This window comes from Lolium perenne, chromosome 4 (genome assembly GCF_019359855.2).
Source record: "Lolium perenne isolate Kyuss_39 chromosome 4, Kyuss_2.0, whole genome shotgun sequence".
In the NCBI taxonomy this organism is placed as follows: domain Eukaryota; kingdom Viridiplantae; phylum Streptophyta; class Magnoliopsida; order Poales; family Poaceae; genus Lolium; species Lolium perenne.
The window spans coordinates 308724310-308750716 of NC_067247.2; the positions used below are offsets into that span (position 1 = coordinate 308724310).

The window sequence follows — 26407 nt, forward strand, 5'->3', positions numbered from 1 at the left end:
ACTTCACTAGTAACTAAGTGTCTAAATCACCAAATTTGCTTATGTGGCAGTGAGTTAATAAGGAGAGAGGAGGATAGAGTAACATAGCTACTCCAAGATACAATGAGTCTACAGGCTAATTAACCAAGACATCTATAATACTAGTTTTATATTACTAACCACTATGAAGATAGTAACATGGAGTAGTAACACGGACGTGGGGAAATGCAGCTTGGCTCCCGGGTGCCACACACCCCTATAGTTGGAAAAATAAAAAGATAAATTGAAAAAGTTCAAAAAAAATTAAATTTTTTTGGGAATCAAAGATGACCAGGTATTGTACTTGAAACAAAATATTTTCCTAGGAAATTACTTTTATTGTATCCTGGGTTAAAAAAAGAAACTCGGAAGCCCCATGACCAGATACTATTCACTATACATTTGTAATAATTTTGTCTTTTTTTTCCCTAGAGACCATGGGAATAATTTCATTTCCAAACATATTTTTTACGAGTACAGACTTGATCATCCTTGGTTTCCAGATTTTTTTTAAAAAAATTGACTTTTTTAAATCACTATAATTTTTTTAGTCTATGGGGGTGCGTTGCACCCGGGAGCCAAAAGTCCGCTTCCTCCCGGGTGCCACACACCCCTATAGTTGGAAAAATAAAAAGATAAATTGAAAAAGTTCAAAAAAATTTAAATTTTTTTGGGAATCAAAGATGACCAGGTATTGTACTTGAAACAAAATATTTTCCTAGGAAATTACTTTTATTGTACTACTCTATGTTACTTCCCACTATGATTAGTCTAAACTATTTTCTTGAAATGACTGAACAACACAACTTAATGTCTATCATGCTGGCGAGCAGAATCGGGGTTTCTTTTTTTGTCTTTCACATTTACATTGACGGAGCTGATTAAGCTCATTAGTACAATACATCTATAATTAGACGATGAGTATACATGCATCTAGTCCGAATCCCTACTCTCTCACTCCTCTGACCCCAATTCTAGCTTGAGGTTTTATCCACACACCTCGAAAAAGAATATAGAAAAATCTCACTCGGAACATATTTACAGCGGTGATCTCTACTTACGGGTAGGAGCAGTTTATGGCGATGTCATCGATCATCTCGCGATTAGCGGCTCGGACGATTCGTCGAGGTTGACAGCGGCCACCTGCGAGGGCCCGACGCGTATTGCCAGGACGGCCGGTATCCTTAGCGGCGGCGGCCTCGGTGCCTTGACGGCGACGACGGCGGCGTCCTGCGGTGCCTCTTTGGTCTCCCTGAGGTCGCTGGGCGGGAGGAAGCAGTCCATGGATAGCCCCCTGATGTTGAAGTCGACCTCCTCGATGCTCCACGTCTCCTCCATCCTCGTCCGCGTGCTGCCGTCCTGCCCGTCCCCGAACCGCACCAGCGAGACCGCCGTGCGGCCGGCGTGCGCGATGTTGACCCCGTCGACGGTGCGGTAGTCGTCGAGGCGCGACTCCATGGTGGTCTCCCAGAAGACGCTGCCGGTGCCGGAGGTGGGCTTGATCTGGAGGAGGTGGGAGTCCTCGAGCTGGACGAGCAGGCCCGTGCGCTGGCTGAAGTAGCCCCAGACGGTGTGGCGGATGATCTCGACGCTGCCGCTGTTGCGCGCGCGCAGGCTGGACGCCTCCGCCTCCACCTTGAGCACGAAGCAGTCCTCGCCGCCGATGCTCCGCTCCCCGATGCACACCGAGTCCTCCGCGAACAGGCTCGCCGTCAGCATCGGGTCCAGGCCCTGCATGTTCAGAGCAGACGTCAGCTTCGCGTCATGCAGGTGTGCAAAGTACGTACTAAAGAGCGGGTGTGGAGTGGACTTGGGCGTCTCGAGTTCGAGTTGACTATAGGGTCAAAATTAACAACGGCAACAACCGCACGATGATGGAGGGAGCGCACGCGGAATGCAAAGCTAGTGTATTTTTCTGATTCTCGATGGGGTTGGGTTGGTGCGGCGCGATTACCGGGGATAGTTGGCCTGTTGGACGGAGAGATTGCGCGGCACCAACCGACCTTGAGGAGGCCCATGTCCATGTGAAGTGTTCGTCCAGCACCGCACATGCACGCACGTTGGAGTGATCCCCCTAATCACGCCGCGTCTCCGCGCTTAATCTTCTACCTGCGGTCACGCCCTGCGTCATCATCGCCGCACTAATTACCTTCCCAGGCGCGACCGGATACCTCCACGGCGGCAATGATGAGTCCCGGAGCAAATCTACGTACGTATACGTGCCCAGTACGTCGTGCCTGCGAGATACCTGGATCTTCACCTCTGCTCCATGATGAGCACGCACGCACGCACGCAGGCGATCTTGATCTTGATCTTATCCCCGACAGACATTTGCCCTGGACCTTGACCGCGGCCGGCTCGATCGCGCAATCATTCCCCGGCCGATCAAGGGGCGTAATTTATGATCCCCGCGCGCGCCGTACGGGGAATTAACGCCGGCCTGTCTCGCCGACAGCGCGCAGGGGAGCTGTCAGTAGTAACACGCCAGCCCTGATCAACGCCGCACAGTCGCCGTTGGTCCAGCACGGCCGCGCGTCGGCAAGGATCACGTACAGATGACAATGGTGTTGTACCAGGCGTACGGTTGGCTTCCTGCATAGCGCTGTACTGCCTACTGTACCATCGGCAATGTCCATGTTAAGTTAAGTGAAAGACTATTAGGAGGAGTACCAACAGCGCAACAACTAGTTAAGAGCCACCCATGGCAGCAACAGCAATGGTCTCGGTTCGTACGTCTACACTTGCGTCAGCTCTATACACTGTATTTGGGAGGGAGTTCGTTTTATGCAGTCAAAACATACTCCTACTACGCATACACCAGGCGTACGTACGGGGAGTACCAAAAGAACACGCTCACGGTACAGAAAGGCGGCAACCAATCAAGGGGTAACGTATACGTTGCGAGCCTACATACAGCAGAAACTACGGCACGCACCTGGAGCGACCGTCGGAGCGGGCGCGGCGGGCCACGGGAGGCGTGGGACTGGTGCCACGGTGTCTGCCGCCAGGCCACCTTGCCGTCGCTGCCGGCGCTGATCTTGCACCCGGACACCACCAGCTCCAGGCACCACAGCTCCGGCTTCTTCTGCCAAAGCACGAACCCGCCGATCTCGCCACTTGAGCCAGCGCCCTTGCCGCCCTTCTTCCCGCCGCGGTGCCCGTGGCCGTTGCCATTACCGGCGCCTCCGTCCGCGTCGTTGGTGTTGAGCTCCGCGGCCGTCATGCGCACCCGCCCCATCGCGTACATGCTCGTCACCTTGTTCAGCGCCCACTCGCCGCCCGACGCCGCGATGTACTGCTGCACGATGTACTTTGCCGAAGATGATTCCTGCCAAACCAAACGATCGCTTGTTATTACTAGAACCAAAAAACCTATATGCAGTCAGGCGAGAAGCCTGGAGACCACCAACAAGAGAAACGACGTACGATGGGGTCGCCCTTGAGCTGCTCGCATAGCACGGACGACGGCGACTGCTTGGCGTGGCCGACGGGCAGTGGGATGAGCGGCGCGCCGATCACGCCCAGCATCAGCTGCAGCTCGCCGCGGCTCATGGAGCACGGCTCGCCAGCGCCGGACCGGTCCGGGGCGCCGTGCGCGCGCATCCACGCCTTCACGCCCGTGCACCCGAACCTGGACCCGCGCGACCCGCCGCCGCCGGTGAACATCTCCTCCGGGATCGGCACCTCCAGGACCGTGTCCAGCGCGTCGTCGCGCTCCAGGTTCGGGCATAATTTCCTCATCGGAGATACAGGGGCGGCGCTATACCACAGCTCAATCTCTGCTCTGCTCTGCTCTGTTTCGTCGATGAGATGCAGCTATACCTGTGTAGTCTGTACAACCAGGAAGTGTTTGTTAGCTAGAGCGCAACAACAAGGCTCCCCTTTTTGTTGGGCTTCCCCTCTCCTGGCCTCGGTGCTCTTGTACCGGTTTTTCTTCGGTCGTGCGGGCGGCTGGCAGCTGGGCCCCGCCAAGGATTTGTTATTTTCCATTTCCATTATCCTTTCCCCCAAAAGTTTGGTCGTGGCCGCACGCTCTGGGCTATATCTTGTTTATCGTTTTCTTTTTCTAGATTTTCCTCGCGCGTCAGCGCGTCAACGAAATTATACATTTCCCTTTTCGAGTTCCAAGTTCCAACATCTCGTATCTTTCCGGTGTTCCCACATACACATTTGACACTTCCTCTGAGAGCAACCGTGTGATTTTCAGTGGACTTTGTTTCGGCTTGTTTGATTCTTCCATAACGAAACCAGATTTTGCCTAATACGACCTACTATGTTTTACTAATTGGCAACTAAGTACGTTGGAAGTATTCCTACTTTGCGTATAGTCAAGAACCTTAGTTTAGAGCCGACAGAACGTTGAATTGCCCAGCATGATCCATTGGATGGCCACTCGACATGATACGAACTTGCGTGCAAGGATCATTGCTCAACTATGCTGACAATGAACATCATGCTCTTGTGTGGCTAGATTTGGGGTTACCATCAATGCCGAAGACTCAGGATCACAAGCAAGCAATCCCTAACGGTTTTGATCATGCCTCTACTCTTCTGACCGACGATGAACAGCATGCTCTCGTGTGGCTCGATTTTCAGTGGACTTTCTTCAGGGTTTTATTTTACCTGTCGTCAGGCTTGTTTGATTCCTCCAAAACCAGATTTTGCCTAATACGACCTACTACCTTTACTAACTACTACTCAATAGCCATAGTTCAGACCAAGTATAGCCATGATAACTTGCGCCAAAGCCATAGTATAAGCTGATGAACAGCTCATGCTCTTGTGTGGCTAGATTTGGGGTTACCATCAATGCCCAAGCCTCAGGATCACGCCCCAAGCAAGCAAGCAATCCCTAACGGTTTCTTCCGCGGTTCCGCCCAACCATGGCCGCTCGCCATCACGCGCACTGTGCCACCGCGCTCGTACGCCATAGCTAGACCTCTGAACTGCTCGACATGTTCTTCCTTCCCGGCCTCATCCACCCACCGCGACGTACGGCCACGCAATCAGCCAAGGGCAGTGTCCCTTTCCATAACTGGTAGCCTAGCCTACGTGACCAGTACCGGCTTGAAAAAAGGTCTAGCGTTAGCTAGGGCTCTGTTGACGCTCGCGCGCGTGTTCCCCCAATCGTCCTGCTGGGGCTGGTGGTTGGATGCCGCAATGATCCGCGCTTGATTGGTGTCTTGGTGAGATCGCACGGATGGATGATGGGATGAGACGGATCTTCCACCGCCGCCGGTGGTTGGGCCGGCCGCGCACAGGACAGCTAGACTCCGGCGAGTCGATCGGGGTGGACGGAGCGGATTCGTCTCTCCGATTTCCACCTGTTGTTATCGCGCTGGTGCTGTACCTTTGCGTCGGCCCCGTCCGTCGTCCAGGCGTGCTGGAGTGTCAGTATAGTATAGTAGCATCTCCGTTGCCGGCGCCGGGCAGAATATTGTATGCGCGTTCGTGTGGGCTGGAGATCTTGTCTCTTCCCTCGACGTGCCAACCAGGTTCCTGCCGCGGCCAACGGCCATGGCCAGCACCACTCTGTCCTTATCATTGCGCGCGCGCGCGGCTGACCTGATATACAGGTGCCAGCCTCCGGGAAGAAGATCCACAGATCAATCAGGGCGTCAAGGCCAGTAGATATTTCCCTAGCTCATCATTTACGCCGCCTGATCCGATTTGATCCGGCCGCACGCATACGTTTTCTAATCGGAGATCGCGCCCGGTATCATCATCCCAATCATCATCATCAGCAATTCGACGATCAGCACGCATTACATACATGAATGCCGCGTACGTTTTCTAATCGGAGATCGGGGCCGGGGATCATCCCAATCATCAACAGCAATTCGACGATTAGCACGCACGTTTGCGTAGTGTGGCGGATAAGGAATGCGAGCATTACCGAAAGTAATTAGTAGTGGCGGATCTAGGTAGCTTAATCGCGCAGCGGAGTGAGTGCTGAGGCACGTAAGCACCTTGCCGACGTGCCGGCCGGCCGAGAACGTGATGACGCCGGCGGCCGCTTTCACGACTGGTGCGCCTGGTTTGCTGGTGGCATCGGTTGCTGCTTGCTATGGGGACGGGGATACTGTTTGTCCGACGTGATATCCCCAACAACCTGACAAGGCGATCGGAATCCGGTGAGCAGCCTGAGCCTTTCAGGCTATATAAACTCGAGTTCTAATCAGTTTAAGCTTCTGTTTGCTAATTTGGTGCTAGGATCCGACAGTCAGACAGCTGACACTTTCAGCCCCAGTGACCACGTGGTATCGTACTTCGACTATAAATTACTAAAATTGTCATAATTCGAGATAGGGTTATAAGTTAGCACGGTCTTTATTAAAATAATTAAAATGTGCCAATTCTATGGAAGAGAGCAGCATATAGCGCAAATAGTCGACCGATAGCGTTTTGGCACTCGCGGCCCCAGTGGCAGTGCTGACTAGGACAAACGGCCATTTCCAAGCGATAGAACATGTGGTTCCGTATTAGATGGTACTCCGGCGAGGGGTGCCTCAAATACAGGAGAGATAGGGGAGCCATGGAGCGAGGAGTCACCGGGACGGGGATACACGACTTACCCAGTTTGAAAATCTCACGACGATGGCGAGGGTCTATTGCTGCTTGTCGTAAATTATCAGGCAACGAGTGCAAAATTACAATCAATTGTGTCATGCCTCTAGGGCTTCAAGGGTCTGGTTTATAAAGGCGCTCGGATCAAGGGTTACAATCGTAGAGATCCAACCGGATATGACTAGGTCTAAACTATGATAAGTTATATTGTCGCGTCCGTCAAGGAACCGACCAATATCTACTATGGGCTGCATTCGATTACTTCTCTCCTCGTTGGAATCCTCCATCTTAGTTTTCCAGCAACTAGGCAGTCCGGTTGGGCCATAGGCATCATCCACATTTGTGGACCACCCGGGCTTGCCGGAATTGAGACCCCTTCGTGGTACACCTAGTTGGCATATCTAAAACAGTACCCACATGCACCAGTTTCTCTCTCTCTCTCTTTCTCCAACTCTCTCTCTCTCTCTCTCTCTCTCTCTCACATGAGTGCTCTTCCCGCCGTTTCGTTAGAGATGGAGGAACCGGTGAATCCTGGAGGCAGCGGCAACCACATCGGCGGCAGACACGGTGGTGGGAGTGGCATCTCCAGTGCTGCCGGTGGAGGCGGCACAACTGTTGGAGGCGGAAGCGGAATTGGCTGTGAAAGAATATCTCTCTAATTAAAGTTTTGTGTGTTTGATGACAATATGTGTGAGACACTAATGTGCGTTTATATAATGCACAAATTATTAGTGGTTGAATTTGTGTTGAGAAACAAGAGAAAGGAAGGTGATGAGACTAACGATTTCACCGTTGATGTCATGGATTATATCTTTCATGAGATCTTTGATGCCATGGTTTCTCGGACTTCTATGCCATATGCTCCTTACATTCAGCTTCTTATTAATGACACTGTTGTGGCGTAAGATCTGAGTTAGTTTCCATTTGAGGAACACAATTCAAGAAGGCTTATATCAAGAGGAATAAAGCTGCCCCATTTGTTGGTTCGTTTATGGGAGATGCTCGCTCTAGTGCTCATGCACCCGGTCGTTATGTTGCTACTCCTCTCATTCAGAGGGAGGTGAAAAAACTCAACTGGTTCTAGCGCAATGTGCTTTGCATGAACATTGAGATCCACAAGGAGAACTTCCAGGCCAGCCGTCAGCGCGCCGATATCCAGCATACATGCGGTTATTCTACATAAGCTCAGTGGTGAGCAAGGTCCTCCTCCTTGATGTCTACGGGTGCTTCTATTCTTGTAGACAGTGTTGGGCCTCCAAGAGCAGAGGTTTGTAGAACAGCAGCAAGTTTCCCTTAAGTGGATCACCCAAGGTTTATCGAACTCAGGGAGGAAGAGGTCAAAGATATCCCTCTCATGCAACCCTGCAACCACAAAGCAAGAAGTCTCTTGTGTCCCCAACACACCTAATAGGTGCACTAGTTCGGCGAAGAGATAGTGAAATACAGGTGGTATGAATAAGTATGAGCGGTAATGTGGCGCCGAGAAAAGTGCTTTGCTGTCCAGGACTGGCGTGTGGTTGATGGTGGTAATATTGCAGGCAGTACAGATGCAGTAGAACAGTAAACAAACAGCGATAGCAGTATTGGAAACAAGGCCTAGGGATCATACTTTCACTAGTGGACACTCTCAACATTGCAATCATAAAGAAATATAAATATAAGCACTTCACTATGCTATTCCGAATTACTCTCTGGCAAGATAACGAACTCTAATTCATCATGTAGGCAAACCTTAAAGATGTATTCCCAAGTACTAATGAACACCCCGCGCTGTCACTTTGAGCATTCACAGGAGGTACTAACACACCACAATTTCATAGAGACATCCAACTCAAATCATAACTCAGTGAATAAGTATTCTGTGAAATATAGCCTAAGAGACCCACAAGGTGCACACACTGTCACCTTTGCACACGTGGGACAAGGAGTCTCCGGAGATCACATAAGTAAAATCCACTTGACTAACATAATGACATCTAGATTACAAGCTTCATCATATGAATCTCAATCATGTAAGGCAGCTCATGAGATTATTGTATTGAAGTACATAGGAGAGAGATTAACCACATAGCTACCGGTACAGCCCTTAGCCTCGAGGGAGAACTACTCCCTCCTCATGGGAGACAGCAGCGTTGATGAAGATGGCGGTGGAGATGGCAGCAGTGTCGATGGAGAAGCCTTCCGGGGGCACTTCCCCGTCCCGGCGGCGTGCCGGAACAGAGACTCCTGTCCCCCAGATCTTGGCTTCGCGATGGCGGCGGCTCTGGAAGGTTTCTCGTATCGTGGTTTTTTCCGTATCGAAGACTTAGGTCAGGGGCTTCTTATAGGCGAAGAGGCGGCGTCAGAAGGGTTCTGGGGCCACCAGACACTAGGGCGGCGCGCCCCCCCTGGGCCGCGCCGCCACCATGTGTGGGCCCCCTGTGGCCCCTCTCTGGCGGCTCTCGGGTGTTCTGGAAGCTTCATGCAATCCTAAGACTCTGAGCGTCGATTTCGTCCAATTCCGAGAATATTTCCTTACTAGGATTTCTGAAACCAAAAACAGCAGAAAACAGCAACTGGCCCTTCGGCATCTCGTCAATAGGTTAGTTCCGGAAAACGCATAAATATGACATAAAGTATGCATAAAACATGTAGATATCATCAATAATGTGGCATGGAACATAAGAAATTATCGATACGTCGGAGACGTATCAGCATCCCCAAGCTTAGTTTCTGCTCGTCCCGAGCAGGTAAACGATAACAAAGATAATTTCTGGAGTGACATGCCATCATAATCTTTATCATACTATTGTAAGCTATGTAATGAATGCAGCGATCAAAACAATGGTAAATGACATGAGTAAACAAATGAATCATATAGCAAAGACTTTTCATGAATAGTACTTTCAAGACAAGCATCAATAAGTCTTGCATAAGAGTTAACTCATAAAGCAATAATTCAAAGTAGAGGTATCGAAGCAACACAAAGGAAGATTAAGTTTCAGCGCTTGCTTTCAACTTGTAACATGTATATCTCATGGATATTGTCAATGTAAAGTAATATAATAAGTGCAATATGCAAGTATGTAGGAATCAATGCACAGTTCACACAAGTGTTTGCTTCTTGAGATGGAGAGAAATAGGTGAACTGACTCAACATAAAAGTAAAAGAATGGCCCTTCGCAGAGGGAAGCATTGATTGCTATATTTGTGCTAGAGATTTTATTTTGAAAACAAGAAACAATTTTGTCAACGGTAGTAATAAAGCATATGTATCATGTAAATTATATCCTACAAGTTGCAAGCCTCATGCATAGTATACCAATAGTGCCCGCATCTTGTCCTAATTAGCTCGGATTACCTGGATTATCATCGCAATGCATATGTTTTAACCAAGTGTCACAAAGGGGTACCTCTATGCCGCCTGTACAAAGGTCTAAGGAGAAAGCTCGCATTGGATTTCTCGCTATTGATTATTCTCAACTTAGACATCCATATCGGGACAACATAGACAACAGATAATGGACTCCTCTTTTATGCATAAGCATTCAACAATTATTAATTTTCTCATATGAGATTGAGGATATTTATCCAAAACTGAAACTTCCACCATGGATCATGGCTTTAGTTAGCGGCCCAATGTTCTTCTCTAACATTATGCATGCTCTAACCATTCTAGTGGTAAATCTCCCTTACTTCAGACAAGACGGACATGCATAGCAACTCACATGATATTCAACAAAGAGTAGTTGATGGCGTCCCCAGGAACATGGTTATCGCACAACAAGCAACTTAATAAGAGATAAAGTGCATAAGTACATATTCAATACCACAATAGTTTTTAGGCTATTTGTCCCATGAGCTATATATTGCAAAGGTAAAGGATAGAAATTTTAAAGGTAGCACTCAAGCAATTTACTTTGGAATGGCGGAGAAATACCATGTAGTAGGTAGGTATGGTGGACACAAATGGCATAGTGGTTGGCTCAAGGATTTTGGATGCATGAGAAGTATTCCCTCTCGATACAAGGTTTAGGCTAGCAAGGCTATTTGAAACAAACACAAGGATGAACCGGTGCAGCAAAACTCACATAAAAGACATATTGTAAACATTATAAGACTCTACACCGTCTTCCTTGTTGTTCAAACTCTTTACTAGAAATTATCTAGACCTTAGAGAGACCAATTATGCAAACCAAAATTTAGCAAGCTCTATGTATTTCTTCATTAATAGGTGCAAAGTATATGATGCAAGAGCTTAAACATGAGCACAACAATTGCCAAGTATCAAGTTATTCAAGACATCATACCAATTACTACATGTAGCATTTTCCGTTTCCAACCATATAACAATTAACGAATCAGTTTCAACCTTCGCCATGAAAATTAAAAGCTAAGAACACTTGTGTTCATATGAACCAGCGGAGCGTGTCTCTCTCCCACACAAGCATTTATTCAAACAAAAACAAAAACAAAAACATACAGACGCTCCGAGCAAAGTACATAAGATGTGACCGAATAAAAATATAGTTTCAAGAGAAGGAACCTGATAATGTTGTCGATGAAGAAGGGGATGCCTTGGGCATCCCCAAGCTTAGATGCTTGAGTCTTCTTGAAATATGCAGGGATGAACCACCGGGGCATCCCCAAGCTTAGAGCTTTCACTCTTCTTGATCATATTGTATCATCCTCCTCTCTTGACCCTTGAAAACTTCCTCCACACCAAACTCGAAACAAACTCATTAGAGGGTTAGTGCATAATCAAAAATTCACATGTTCAGAGGTGACACAATCATTCTTAACACTTCTGGACATTGCACAAAGCTACTGAAAGTTAATGGAATCGAAAAATCCATCAAGCATAGCAAAACAGGCAATGCGAAATAAAAGGCAGAATCTGTCAAAACAGAACAGTCCGTAAAAACGAATTTATAAGAGGCACCAGACTTGCTCAAATGAAAATGTTCAAATTGAATGAAAGTTGCGTACATATCTGAGGATCACTCACGTAAATTGTCATAATTTTCTGAGTTACCTACAGAGAATTAGGACCAGATTCGTGACAGCAAGAAATCTGTCTCTGTGCAGTAATCCAAATCTAGTATGAACCTTACTATCAAAGACTTTACTTGGCACAACAATGCAATAAAATAAGATAAGGAGAGGTTGCTACAGTAGTAACAACTTCCAAGACTCAAATATAAAACAAAAGTACTGTAGTAAAAAAACACATGGGTTATCTCCCAAGAAGTTCTTTCTTTATAGCCATTAAGATGGGCTCCGCAGTTTTAATGATGCACTCGCAAGAAATAGGAGTTGAAGCAAAAGAGAGCATCAAGAAGCAAATTCAAAAGACATTTAAGTCTAACATGCTTCCTATGAAAAGGAATCTTGTAAATAAATAAATTCAAGAAGCATAATGCAACAAGCATAGAAAGATAAAACAAGTGCAGCTTCAAGATTTTCAGCAAAAAGAGAGGTGTTTTAGTAACATGAAAATTTCTACAACCATATTTTCCTCTCTCATAATAATATCCAGTAGCATCATGAGCAAACTCAACAATATAACTATCACATAAAGCATTCTTATCATGAGTCTCATGCATAAAATTATTACTCTCCACATAAGCATAGTCATTTTTATTAGTTGTAGTGGGAGCGAATTCAACAAAGTAGCTATCATTATTATTCTCATCATCAAATATAGGAGGCATATTGTAATCATAACCAAATTTATCCTCCATAACAGGCGGCACCAAAAGACTACTATCATTATAATCATCATAAATAGGAGGCAAAGTATCATCAAATAAAATTTTCTCCTCAATGCTTGGGGGACTAAAAAGATCATGCTCATCAAAACCAGCTTCCCCAAGCTTAGAATTTTCCATAGCATTAGCAACAATAGTGTTCAAAGCATTCATATTAATAACATTCCCATTAGCATGCATATAAAGTTCCATGGGTTTTTTAATTCTCTCTTCAAACACATCATGTCCTAATTCAAGATAAAGTTCATAAAGATCTCTCATATTTTTGTTGTTTTCCATTATGCCTAACTAGTGTAAACAAGAAACAAAAAGATGCAATTGCAGGATCTAAAGGAAATAGCTTCGAGTACTTACAACGGCGCCGGAAAATAGCTTAGTAGCCGAGATCCGGAGTGTGAGTACCTTTTACCTTTCCTCCCCGGCAACGGCGCCAGAAAAGTGCTTGATGTCTATGGGTGCTTCTATTCTTGTAGACAGTGTTGGGCCTCCAAGAGCAGAGGTTTGTAGAACAGCAGCAAGTTTCCCTTAAGTGGATCACCCAAGGTTTATCGAACTCAGGGAGGAAGAGGTCAAAGATATCCCTCTCATGCAACCCTGCAACCACAAAGCAAGAAGTCTCTTGTGTCCCCAACACACCTAATAGGTGCACTAGTTCGGCGAAGAGATAGTGAAATACAGGTGGTATGAATAAGTATGAGCAGTAGTAATGGCGCCAGAAAAGTGCTTTGCTGTCCAGGACTGGCGTGTGGTTGATGGTGGTAATATTGCAGGCAGTACAGATGCAGTAGAACAGTAAACAAACAGCGATAGCAGTATTGGAAACAAGGCCTAGGGATCATACTTTCACTAGTGGACACTCTCAACATTGCAATCATAAAGAAATATAAATATAAGCACTTCACTATGCTATTCCGAATTACTCTCTGGCAAGATAACGAACTCTAATTCATCATGTAGGCAAACCTTAAAGATGTATTCCCAAGTAATAAGGAACACCCCACGCTGTCACTTTGAGCATTCACATGAGGTACTAACACACCACAATTTCATAGAGACATCCAACTCAAATCATAACTCAGTGAATAAGTATTCTGTGAAATATAGCCTAAGAGACCCACACGGTGCACACACTGTCACCTTTACACACGTGGGACAAGGTGTCTCCAGAGATCACATAAGTAAAATCCACTTGACTAGCATAATGACATCTAGATTACAAGCTTCATCATATGAATCTCAATCATGTAAGGCAGCTCATGAGATTATTGTATTGAAGTACATAGGAGAGAGATTAACCACATAGCTAGGGTACAACCCTTAGCCTCGAGGGAGAACTACTCCCTCCTCATGGGAGACAGCAGCGTTGATGAAGATGGCGGTGGAGATGGCAGCGGTGTCGATGGAGAAGCCTTCCGGGGGCACTTCCCCGTCCCGGCGGCGTGCCGGAACAGAGACTCCTATCCCCCAGATCTTGGCTTCGTGATGGCGGCGGCTCTGGAAGGTTTCTCGTACCGTGGCTTTTTCCGTATCGAAGACTTAGGTCAGGGGCTTCTTATAGGCGAAGAGGCGGCGTCAGAAGGGTTCTGGGGCCACCAGACACTAGGGCGGCGCCCCCCCTACCCCTGGGCCGCGCCGCCACCATGTGTGGGCCCCCTGTGGCCCCTCTCTGGCGGCTCTTGGGTGTTCTGGAAGCTTCATGCAATCCTAAGTCTCTGAGCGTTGATTTCGTCCAATTCCGAGAATATTTCCTTACTAGGATTTCTGAAACCAAAAACAGCAGAAAACAGCAACTGGCCCTTCTGCATCTCGTCGATAGGTTAGTTCTGGAAAACGCATAAATATGACATAAAGTATGCATAAAACATGTAGATATCATCAATAATGTGGCATGGAACATAAGAAATTATCGATACGTCGGAGACGTATCACTCCTCAGCCTCATGTTCATCCCTCCTACAGTGGATGCCACTCTTCTCAGGTTCACTGGTCGGACATCGATCAGAGTCTTATGAGGAGCAACATCTCTCGTGCCTCTCCACCAGCTGCAAACAGTGCTGAAGAGTATGAGTCTGAGACGGGCTCGGAGTGATTCCCATGAGGCGTATAGCATCACTCTTCTTCCCTTTTTTGTGTTTCAATGCCAAAGGGGGAGAAGTAGTTCTATTTAGGGATTTCTCCAGGATTTGCATGGGGAGGGCACAAGCATACGTGTTTACCACTCTTTGAGAGCTTCTGCTCCTTTTATTTTCGTTGAACATTTATGTTTCCTTTATGTTGATCATGTTGAACTATGTTATGGGCTTGTTATTTGGAATGTGAGACTATGGATTTCGGTATTCTATATGGTTGAGACTATGGATTTCGGTACTATATATTTTATATGTTGAGACTATGTGTTATTATATGGTGTGTGTCTTATGGAATTCGAAATTATATATCACCGTATTGGTGTGATCTCTATCTCATTGTCCCAACTATTTGTGTTTATGTCTCATGTTATTGTTCATGTTGCATAGCTCATGTCTTGATGCATCTCGTACATATGTGTGGTGTATTTGTATTCAAATGCAACTTACTTATATGCACACATGTAGGGGGAGTGCCTCTATTCAAATCCGTATGTTGTCATCAAACACCAAAAAATGGGAGATTCAAAGAACATCTCTCTAATTAAAGTTTTGTGTGTTTGATGACAATATGTTTGATACACTAATGTGCGCTGATATAATGCAGAAATTATTAGTGGTTGAATTTGTGTTGAGAAACAAGAGAAATGAAGTAGGAAAATTAGTCCAGGCCCGGATATTTGCAAAATATCCGGCCCCTGAAATCGGCTAAGGACTTCGGCGTCGGGCTCTCCGTACTCCCCTGGATCCAGGCCGGATATTTATGTTTTCCCCGGAAAATCCGGGAGGGGGGGGGGGGGGGGGGGGTTATCCGGCCCTTACTCAGGCCGGATTATCCGCCCCCAATTTCATGCAACGGCTCGACTTTGAGAGGGGTGATACGTCCAAAACGTATCTACTTTCCCGAACACTTTTGCTATTGTTTTGCCTCTAATTTGTGTATTTTGGATGCAACTAACACGGACTAACGCTGTTTTCAGCAGAACTATTCTGGTGTCCCGTTTTTATGCAGAAATCCAACTTTCAGGAAAATCCTCGGAATTTATGCAGAAGGTCCTATTTTCCCAGAATATTGGCGGAGCCAGAAGGGCAAGCCAGGTGGGGGCCCGAGGGCCCCACACACTAGGTCGGCACGGCCCAGGAGGGGCCCGCGCGGCCCTAGTGTGTGGCGGCCTCGGTCAGCCCCCGACGCCCTCCTTCGGACTACTTATTGCCTTCGACCTAAAAACGCACGGAGAGAAGTCAAAGTCGCCAGAAAGCCTCCAGAACGCTGCCACATCGCGAAACTCCATCTCGGGAGCCAGAAGTCTCCGTTCTGGCACTCCGCCGGGACGGGGAATTGGAGGAGATCATCGCCGTCATCACCACCGACGCCTCTCCATCAACCAGCAATGTTTCCCCCATCCATGTATGAGTAATTCCCCCGCTGTAGGCCGAAGGGGATGGTAGGGATTGGATGAGATTGGTCATGTAATAGCATAAGATTGTTAGGGCATAGTGCCTAGTGTCCGTAATTGGTACTTTGATGATATTGTTGCAACTTGTTATGCTTAATGCTTGTCACTAGGGCCCGAGTGCCATGATCTCAGATCTGAACATGTTATTGTTTCATCATGGTATTCATTGTTTTATGATCTTACCTACAAGTTGTATACACATGTCGCTGTCCGGAACCAATGGCCCCGAAGTGACAAGAATCGGGACAACCGGAGGGGATGGTAGTGATGTGAGGATCACATGTGTTCACGGAGTGTTAATGCTTTGCTCCGGTACTCTATTAAAAGGAGTACCTTAATATCCAGTAGATTCCCTTGAGGCCCGGCTGCCACCGGCTGGTAGGACAAAAGATGTTGTGCAAGTTTCTCATTGCGAGCACGTACGACTATAATTGGAACACATGCCTATTGATTGCTTTGTACTTGGACACCGTTTTATTACTATCTGCAAATGCCCTGCTATGATTGTTACATGAGTTTCTCTCATCCATGCAACGCCCGTTATCCGTCCCCGTGCCTACAGTATTTTAATCCTGCTGTTTACTAAAATCACTACTGCTGTCTTTGTTACTCTGCTACTGCTATAAAACTGTTACTACTGGTAAACTCTTGCGAGCAAGTCTGTTTCCAGGTGCAGCTGAATTGACAACTCCGCTGTTAAGGCTTTCAAGTGTTCTTTGTCTCCCCTTGTGTCGAATCAATAAATTGGGTTATACTACCCGCGAAGACTGCTGCGATCCCCTATACTTGTGGGTCATCAAGACTGTTTTCTGGCGCCATTGCCGGGTGATACGTCTCTGACGTATCGATAATTTCTTGTGTTCCATGCCACATTATTGATGATATCTACATGTTTTATGCACACTTTATGTCATATTCGTGCATTTTCTGGAACTAACCTATTAACAAGATGCCGAAGTGCCGATTCTTTGTTTTCTGCTGTTTTTGGTTTCAGAAATCCTAGTAAAGAAATATTCTCGGAATTGGACGAAATCAACGCCCAGGGTCCTATTTTGCCACGAAGCTTCCAGAAGACCGAAGAGGAGACGAAGTGGGGCCACGAGGTGGCCAGACTACAGGGCGGCGCGGCCCAAGCCCTGGCCGCGCCGGCCTGTAGTGTGGGCCCCTCGTGCCGCCTCTTGACCTGCCCTTCCGCCTACTTAAAGCCTCCGTCGCGAAACCCCCAGTACCGAGAGCCACGATACGGAAAACCTTACTGAGACGCCGCCGCCGCCAATCCCATCTCGGGGGATTCAGGAGATCGCCTCCGGCACCCTGCCGAAGAGGGGAATCATCTCCCGGAGGACTCTACGCCGCCATGGTCGCCTCCGGAGTGATGAGTGAGTAGTCTACCCCTGGACTATGGGTCCATAGCAGTAGCTAGATGGTTGTCTTCTCCCCATTGTGCTTAATTGTTGGATCTTGTGAGCTGCCTAACATGATCAAGATCATCTATCTGTAATTATATATGTTGCGTTTGTTGGGATCCGATGAATAGAGAATACTTGTTATGTTGATTATCAAAGTTATGTCTATGTGTTGTTTATGATCTTGCATGCTCTCCGTTACTAGTAGATGCTCTGGCCAAGTAGATGCTTGTAACTCCAAGAGGGAGTATTTATGCTCGATAGTGGGTTCATGTCTCCGTGAATCTGGGGAAGTGACAGAAATCTCTAAGATTATGGATGTGCTGTTGCCACTAGGGATAAAACATTGGTGCTATGTTCAAGGATGTAGTTCTTGATTACATTACGCGCAATACTTAATGCAATTGTCTGTTGTTAGCAACTTAATACGGAGGGGTTCGGATGATAACTTTGAAGGTGGACTTTTTAGGCATAGATGCATGCTGGATAGCGGTCTATGTACTTTGTCGTAATGCCCAATTAAATCTCACAATACTCATCATAATATGTATGTGCATGGTCATGCCCTCTTTATTTTTCAATTGCCCAACTGTAATTTGTTCACCCAACATGCTGTTTATCTTATGGGAGAGACACCTCTAGTGAACTGTGGACCCCGGTCCAATTCTCTATACTGAAATACAATCTACTGCAATACTGTGCTACTGTTTTCTGCAAACAATCATCATCCACACTATACATCTAATCCTTTGTTACAGCAAGCCGGTGAGATTGACAACCTCACTGTTTCGTTGGGGCAAAGTACTTTGGTTGTGTTGTGCAGGTTCCACGTTGGCGCCGGAATCTCTGGTGTTGCGCCGCACTACATCCAGCCGCCATCAACCTTCAACGTGCTTCTTGGCTCCTACTGGTTCGATAAACCTTGGTTTCATACTGAGGGAAAACTTGCCGCTGTACGCATCACACCTTCCTCTTGGGGTTCCCAACGGACGCGTGTTGTACGCGTATCAAGCTCTTTTAAAGCGCCGTTGTCGGGGAGATCAAGACACGCTGCAAGGGGAGTCTCCACTTCCCAATCTCTTTACTTTGTTTTTGTCTTGCTTAGTTTTATTTACTACTTTGTTTGCTGCACTAAATCAAAATACAAATAAAATTAGTTGCTAGTTTTACTTTATTTGCTACCTTGTTTGCTATATCAAAAACACAAAAAAATTAGTTACTTGCATTTACTTTATCTAGTTTGCTTTATTTACTACTGCTAAAATGGCCACCCCTGAAAATACTAAGTTGTGTGACTTCACAACCACAAATAATAATGATTTCTTATGCACACCTATTGCTCCACCTGCTACTACAGCAGAATTCTTTGAAATTAAACCTGCTTTATTGAATCTTGTTATGCGAGAGCAATTTTCTGGTGTTAGTTCTGATGATGCTGCTGCCCATCTTAATAATTTTGTTGAACTATGTGAAATGCAAAAGTATAAGGATGTAGATGGTGACATTATAAAATTAAAATTGTTCCCTTTCTCATTAAGAGGAAGAGCTAAAGATTGGTTGCTATCTCTGCCTAAGAATAGTATTGATTCATGGACTAAATGCAAGGATGCTTTTATTGGTAGATATTATCCCCCTGCTAAAATTATATCTTTGAGGAGTAGCATAATGAATTTTAAACAATTAGATACTGAACATGTTGCTCAAGCTTGGGAAAGAATGAAATCTTTGGTTAAAAATTGCCCAACCCATGGACTGACTACTTGGATGATCATCCAAACCTTTTATGCAGGACTGAATTTTTCTTCGCGGAACCTATTGGATTCAGCTGCTGGAGGTACCTTTTTGTCCATCACTCTTGGTGAAGCAACAAAGCTTCTTGATAATATGATGATCAATTACTCTGAATGGCACACGGAAAGAGCTCCACAAGGTAAGAAGGTAAATTCTATCGAATAAACCTCTTCCTTGAGTGATAAGATTGATGCTATTATGTCTATGCTTGCGAATGATAGGACTAATGTTGATCCTAATAATGTTCCGTTAGCTTCATTGGTTGCCCAAGAAGAACATGTTGATGTAAACTTCATTAAAAATAATAATTTCAACAACAATACTTACCGGAACAATTCTAGTAATAACTATAGGCCATATCCTTATAATAATGGTAACGGTTATGCTAATTCTTATGGGAATCCTTACAATAATAATAGGAACACACCCCCTGGACTTGAAGCCATGCTTAAAGAATTTATTAGTACACAAACTGCCTTTAACAAATCTGTTGAAGAAAAACTCAATAAAATTGATATTCTCGCTTCTAAGGTTGATAGTCTTGCTGCTGATGTAGATCTTTTGAAATCGAAAGTTATGCCTAATAGGGATATTGAAAATAAAATTGTTACTACAGCAAATGCCATCCAAGTTAGAATTATTGAGAATATAAGATTAATGGCTGAACTGCGTGCTAGGTGGGATAGAGAAGAAAATGAAAAACTAGCTAAAGAGAAGAATGTAGCTAAAGTTTGGACTATTACCACCTCAAGTAATGTTGATTCTTCACATGTTGCTGCACCTCCTACTATTAATAATAAAAGAATTGGTGTTAGCAATGTTTCCACTTCTAATGCAAGGCGCGAGAAACTGCCTGAAACTGCTAAAACTGCTGAAACTGCCTGTGATAAAACTGCTGAAATTTTTTCCAACATTGGGGATGATGATCCCATTACTTTAGATTATAATGGTTTGAATTTTGATGATTGCCACATCTCTGAAGTTATAAAGTTCTTGCAAAAACTTGCTAAAAGTCCTAATGCTAGTGCTATAAATTTGGCTTTCACAAAACATATTACAAATGCTCTCATAAAAGCTAGAGAAGAGAAACTAGAGCGCGAAGCCTCTATTCCTAGAAAGCTAGAGGATGGTTGGGAGCCCATCATTAAGATGAAGGTTAATGATTTTGATTGTAATGCCTTATGTGATCTTGGTGCAAGTATTTCTGTTATGCCTAAGAAAATTTATAATATGCTTGACTTGCCACCGCTGAAAAATTGTTATTTGGATGTTAATCTTGCTGATCATTCTACAAAGAAACCTTTGGGGAAAGTTGATAATGTTCGCATTACCGTTAACAATAACCTTGTCCCCGTTGATTTTGTTGTCTTGGATATTGAATGCAATGCATCTTGTCCCATTATATTGGGAAGACCTTTTCTTCGAACTGTTGGTGTTATCATTGATATGAAGGAAGGTAATATAAAATATCAATTTCCTCTCAAGAAAGGTATGGAACACTTCCCTAGAAAGAGAATGAAGTTACCTTTTGATTCTATTATTAGAACAAATTATGATGTTGACACTTCGTCTCTTGATAATACTTGATACACACTTTCTGCGCCTAGCTGAAAGGCGTTAAAGAAAAGCGCTTATGGGAGACAACCCATGGTTTTTACTACAGTACTTTGTTTTTATTTTGTGTCTTGGAAGTTGTTTACTACTGTAGCAACCTCTCCTTATCTTAGTTTAGTGTTTTGTTGTGCCAAGTAAAGTCGTTGATAGTAAAGTTCATACTAGATTTGGATTACTGCACAGAAACAGATTTCTTTGCTGTCACGAATCTGGGCTGTTTTCTCTGTAGGTAACTCAGAAAATTATGCCAATTTACGTGAGTGATCCTCAGGTATGTACGCAACTTTCATTCAATTTGAGCATTTTCATTTGATCAAGTCTGGTGCCTTGATAAAATTCGTCAATACGAACTGTTCTGTTTTGACAGATTCTGCCTTTTATTTCGCATTGCCTCTTTTGCTATGTTGGATGAATTTCTTTGATCCATGAATGTCCAGTAGCTTTATGCAATGTCCAGAAGTGTTAAGAATGATTGTGTTACCTCTGAACATGTTAATTTTTATTGTCCACTAACCCTCTAATGAGTTGTTCTAAGTTTGGTGTGGAGGAAGTTTTCAAGGATCAAGAGAGGGAGATGATACAATATGATCAAGGAGAGTGAAAGCTCTAAGCTTGGGGATGCCCCGGTGGTTCACCCCTGCATATTCTAAGAAGACTCAAGCGTCTAAGCTTGGGGATGCCCAAGGCATCCCCTTCTTCATCGACAACATTATCAGGTTCCTCCCCTGAAACTATATTTTTATTCCATCACATCTTATGTGCTTTTCTTGGAGCGTCGGTTTGTTTTTGTTTTTTGTTTTGTTTGAATAAAATGGAAACTAGCATTCACTTTGTGGGAGAGAGACACGCTCCGCTGTAGCATATGGACAAATATGTCTTTAGGCTCTACTCATAGTATTCATGGCGAAGTTTCTTCTTCGTTAAATTGTTATATGGTTGGAATTGGAAAATGATACATGTAGTAATTGCTATAAATGTTTTGGGTAATGTGATACTTGGCAATTGTTGTGCTCATGTTTAAGCTCTTGCATCATATACTTTGCACCCATTAATGAAGAAATACATAGAACATGCTAAAATTTGGTTTGCATATTTGGTCTCTCTAAGGTCTAGATAATTTCTAGTATTGAGTTTGAACAACAAGGAAGACGGTGTAGAGTCTTATAATGTTTACAATATATCTTTTATGTGAGTTTTGCTGCACCGGTTCATCCTTGTGTTTGTTTCAAATAGCCTTGCTAGCCTAAACCTTGTATCGAGAGGGAATACTTCTCATGCATCCAAAATCCTTGAGCCAACCACTATGCCATTTGTGTCCACCATACCTACCTACTACATGGTATTTCTTCGCCATTCCAAAGTAAATTGCTTGAGTGCTACCTTTAAAATTCCATCATTCACCTTTGCAATATATAGCTCATGGGGCAAATAGCTTAAAAACTATTGTGGTATTGAATATGTACTTATGCACTTTATCTCTTATTAAGTTGCTTGTTGTGAGATAACCATGTTCACTGGGGACGCCATCAACTACTCTTTGTTGAATTTCATGTGAGTTGCTATGCATGTTCGTCTTGTCTGAAGTAAGGGAGATCTACCACCTTATGGTTAAGCATGCATATTGTTAGAGAAGAACATTGGGCCGCTAACTAAAGCCATGATCCATGGTGGAAGTTTCAGTTTTGGACAATATCCTCAATCTTATATGAGAAAATTAATTGTTGCCACATGCTTATGCATAAAAGAGGAGTCCATTATCTGTTGTCTATGTTGTCCCGGTATGGATGTCTAAGTTGAGAATAATCAATAGCGAGAAATCCAATGCGAGCTTTCTCCTTAGACCTTTGTACAGGCGGCATAGAGGTACCCCTTTGTGACACTTGGTTAAAACACGTGCATTGCGATGATCCGGTAGTCCAAGCTAATTAGGACAAGGTGCGGGCACTATTAGTGTACTATGCATGAGGCTTGCAACTTGTAAGATATAATTTACATGATACATATGCTTTATTACTACCGTTGACAAAATTGTTTCATGTTTTCAAAATCAAAGCTCTAGCACAAATATAGCAATCGATGCTTTTCCTCTATGGAGGACCATTCTTTTACTTTTATTGTTGAGTCAGTTCACCTATTTCTCTCCACCTCAAGAAGCAAACACTTGTGTGAACTGTGCATTGATTCCTACATACTTGCATATTGCACTTATTATATTACTCTATGTTGACAATATCCATGAGATATACAAGTTACAAGTTGAAAGCAACCGCTGAAACTTAATCTCCCTTTGTGTTGCTTCAATACCTTTACTTTGATTTATTGCCTTATGAGTTAACTCTTATGCAAGACTTATTGATGCTTGAAGTACTATTCATGAAAAGTCTTTGCTATATGATTCACTTGTTTACTCATGTCATATACATTGTTTTGATCGCTGCATTCACTACATATGCTTTACAAATAGTATGATCAAGGTTATGATGGCATGTCACTCCAGAAATTATCTTTGTTATCGTTTTACCTGCTCGGGACGAGCAGAACTAAGCTTGGGGATGCTGATACGTCTCCGACGTATCGATAATTTCTTGTGTTCCATGCCACATTATTGATGATATCTACATGTTTTATGCACACTTTATGTCATATTCGTGCATTTTCTGAAACTAACCTATTAACAAGATGCCGAAGTGCCAGTTGCTGTTTTCTACTGTTTTTGGTTTCAGAAATCCTAGTAAACAAATATTCTCGGAATTGGACGAAATCAACGCCCAGGGTCCTATTTTGCCACGAAGCTTCCAGAAGACCGAAGAGGAGACGAAGTGGGGCCACGAGGTGGCCAGACTATAGGGCGGCGCGGCCCAAGCCCTGGCCGCGCCGGCCTGTAGTGTGGGCCCCTCGTGCCGCCTCTTGACCTGCCCTTCCGCCTACTTAAAGCCTCCGTCGCGAAACCCCCAGTACCGAGAGCCACGATACGGAAAACCTTACTGAGACGCTGATGACGCGTAAAGCAGACGCTCGTTGGGAACCCCAAGTGGAAGGTGTGATGCGTACAGCAGCAAGTTTCCCTCAGTAAGAAACCAAGGTTTATCGAACCAGTAGGAGCCAAGAAGCACGTTGAAGGTTGATGGCGGCGGGATGTAGTGCGGCGCAACACCAGGGATTCCGGCGCCAACGTGGAACCTGCACAACACAACCAAAGTACTTTGCCCCAATGAAACAGTGAGGTTATCAATCTCACCGGCTTGCTATAACAAAGGATTAACCGTATTGTGTGGAAGATGATTGTTTGCAGAAAACAGTAGAACAAGTATTGCAGTAGATTGTATTTCAGTAAAGAGAATTGGACCGGGGTCCACAGTTCACTAGAGGTGTCTCTCCCATAAGATAAACATCATGTTGGGTGAACAAATTACAGTTGGGCAATTGACAAATAAAGAGGGCATGACCATGCACATACATATCATGATGAGTATAGTGAGATTTAATTGGGCATTACGACAAAGTACATAGACCGCCATCCAACTGCATCTATGCCTAAAAAGTCCACCTTCAGGTTATCATCCGAACCCCCTCCAGTATTAAGTTGCAAAGCAACAGACAATTGCATTAAGTATGGTGCGTAATGTAATCAACAACTACATCCTTAGACATAGCATCAATGTTTTATCCCTAGTGGCAACAGCACAACACAACCTTAGAACTTTCATCCTTGTCCCAGTGTCAATGCAGGCATGAACCCACTATCGAGCATAAATACTCCCTCTTGGAGTTACAAGCATCTACTTGGCCAGAGCATCTACTAGTAACGGAAAGCATGCAAGATCATAAACAACACATAGATATAACTTTGATAATCAACATAACAAGTATTCTCTATTCATCGGATCCCAACAAACGCAACATATAGAATTACAGATAGATGATCTTGATCATGTTAGGCAGCTCACAAGATCCGACAATGATAGCACAATGGGGAGAAGACAACCATCTAGCTACTGCTATGGACCCATAGTCCAGGGGTAGACTACTCACACATCACACCGGAGGCGACCATGGCGGCGTAGAGTCCTCCGGGAGATGATTCCCCTCTCCGGCAGGGTGCCGGAGGCGATCTCCTGGATCCCCCGAGATGGGATCGGCGTTGGCGGCGTCTCTGGAAGGTTTTCCGTATCGTGGCTCTCGGTACTGGGGGTTTCGTCACGGAGGCTTTAAGTAGGCGGAAGGGCAAGTCAGGAGGGGGCACAGGGGCCCCACACCATAGGCCAGCGCGGCCAGGGGGGCCCACGCCGCCCTAGGGTTTGGGCACCCTGTGGCCCCACTTCGTTTCGTCTTCGGACTTCTGGAAGCTTCGTGGAAAAATAGGCCCATGGGCGTTGATTTCGTCCAATTCCGAGAATATTTCCTTACTAGGATTTCTGAAACCAAAAACAGCAGAAAACAAAGAATCGGCACTTCGGCATCTTGTTAATAGGTTAGTTCCAGAAAATGCACGAATATGACATAAAGTGTGCATAAAACATGTAGATAACAGCAATAATGTGGCATGGAACATAAGAAATTATCGATACGTCGGAGACGTATCAGCATCCCCAAGCTTAGTTCTGCTCGTCCCGAGCAGGTAAAACGATAACACAGATAATTTCTGGAATGACATGCCATCATAACCTTGATCATACTATTTGTAAAGCTATGTAGTGAATGCAGCGATCAAAACAATGTATATGACATGAGTAAACAAGTGAATCATATAGCAAAGACTTTTCATGAATAGCACTTCAAGACAAGCATCAATAAGTCTTGCATAAGAGTTAACTCATAAAGCAATAATTCAAAGTAAAGGCATTGAAGCAACAGAAGAGAAGATTAAGTTTCAGCGGTTGCTTTCAACTTGTAACATGTATATCTCATGGATATTGTCAACATAGAGTAATATAACAAGTGCAATATGCAAATATGTAGGAATCAATGCACAGTTCACACAAGTGTTTGCTTCTTGAGGTGGAGAGAAATAGGTGAACTGACTCAACATTGAAAGTAAAAGAATGGTCCTCCATAGAGGAAAAGCATCGATTGCTATATTTGTGCTAGAGCTTTGATTTTGAAAACATGAAACAATTTTGTCAACGGTAGTAATAAAGCATATGTATCATGTAAATTATATCTTACAAGTTGCAAGCCTCATGCATAGTGTACTAATAGTGCCCGCACCTTGTCCTAATTAGCTTGGACTACCGGATCATCACAATGCACATGTTTTGACCAAGTGTCACAAAGGGGTACCTCTATGCCGCCTGTACAAAGGTCTAAGGAGAAAGCTCGCATTGGATTTCTCGCTATTGATTATTCTTCAACTTAGACATCCATACCGGGACAACATAGACAACAGATAATGGACTCCTCTTTTATGCATAAGCATGTAACAACAATTAATAATTTTCTCATTTGAGATTGAGGATATATGTCCAAAACTGAAACTTCCACCATGGATCATGGCTTTAGTTAGCGGCCCAATGCTCTTCTCTAACAATATGCATGCTTAACCATAAGGTGGTAGATCTCTCTTACTTCAGACAAGACGGACATGCATAGCAACTCACATGAAATTCAACAATGAATAGTTGATGGCGTCCCCAGTGAACATGGTTATCGCACAACAAGCAACTTAATAAGAGATAAAG

The 26407-nt window shown here is 44.7% G+C and overlaps 1 protein-coding gene across 1 annotated transcript; it reads right to left on the reverse strand.

Moving 5' to 3' along the window:
- Positions 1 to 812: 812 nt before the first annotated feature.
- Positions 813 to 3922, reverse strand: LOC127296070 (uncharacterized). The gene is made up of 3 exons (XM_051326104.2): positions 3445 to 3922; positions 2954 to 3346; positions 813 to 1749 (listed from the first exon to the last, which is right to left on the reverse strand). Exons 1-3 carry the CDS (start codon positions 3757 to 3759, stop codon positions 1111 to 1113), a joined length of 1347 nt encoding a protein of 448 aa, XP_051182064.1. The 5' UTR covers positions 3760 to 3922; the 3' UTR covers positions 813 to 1110.
- Between the last annotated feature and the right edge of the window lie 22485 nt (positions 3923 to 26407).

Excerpts from the sequence above, each read along its gene's own strand:
- LOC127296070 (XM_051326104.2), bottom strand. The coding sequence starts at position 3,759 with ATGAGGAAATTATGCCCGAACCTGGAGCGCGACGACGCGCTGGACACG. Across the intron at positions 3,347-3,444 it reads AGCTCAAGGGCGACCCCATC|GAATCATCTTCGGCAAAGTA; the intron begins GTACGTCGTTTC and ends TTGGTTTGGCAG. Across the intron at positions 1,750-2,953 it reads CGCTCCGACGGTCGCTCCAG|GGCCTGGACCCGATGCTGAC; the intron begins GTGCGTGCCGTA and ends CTGAACATGCAG.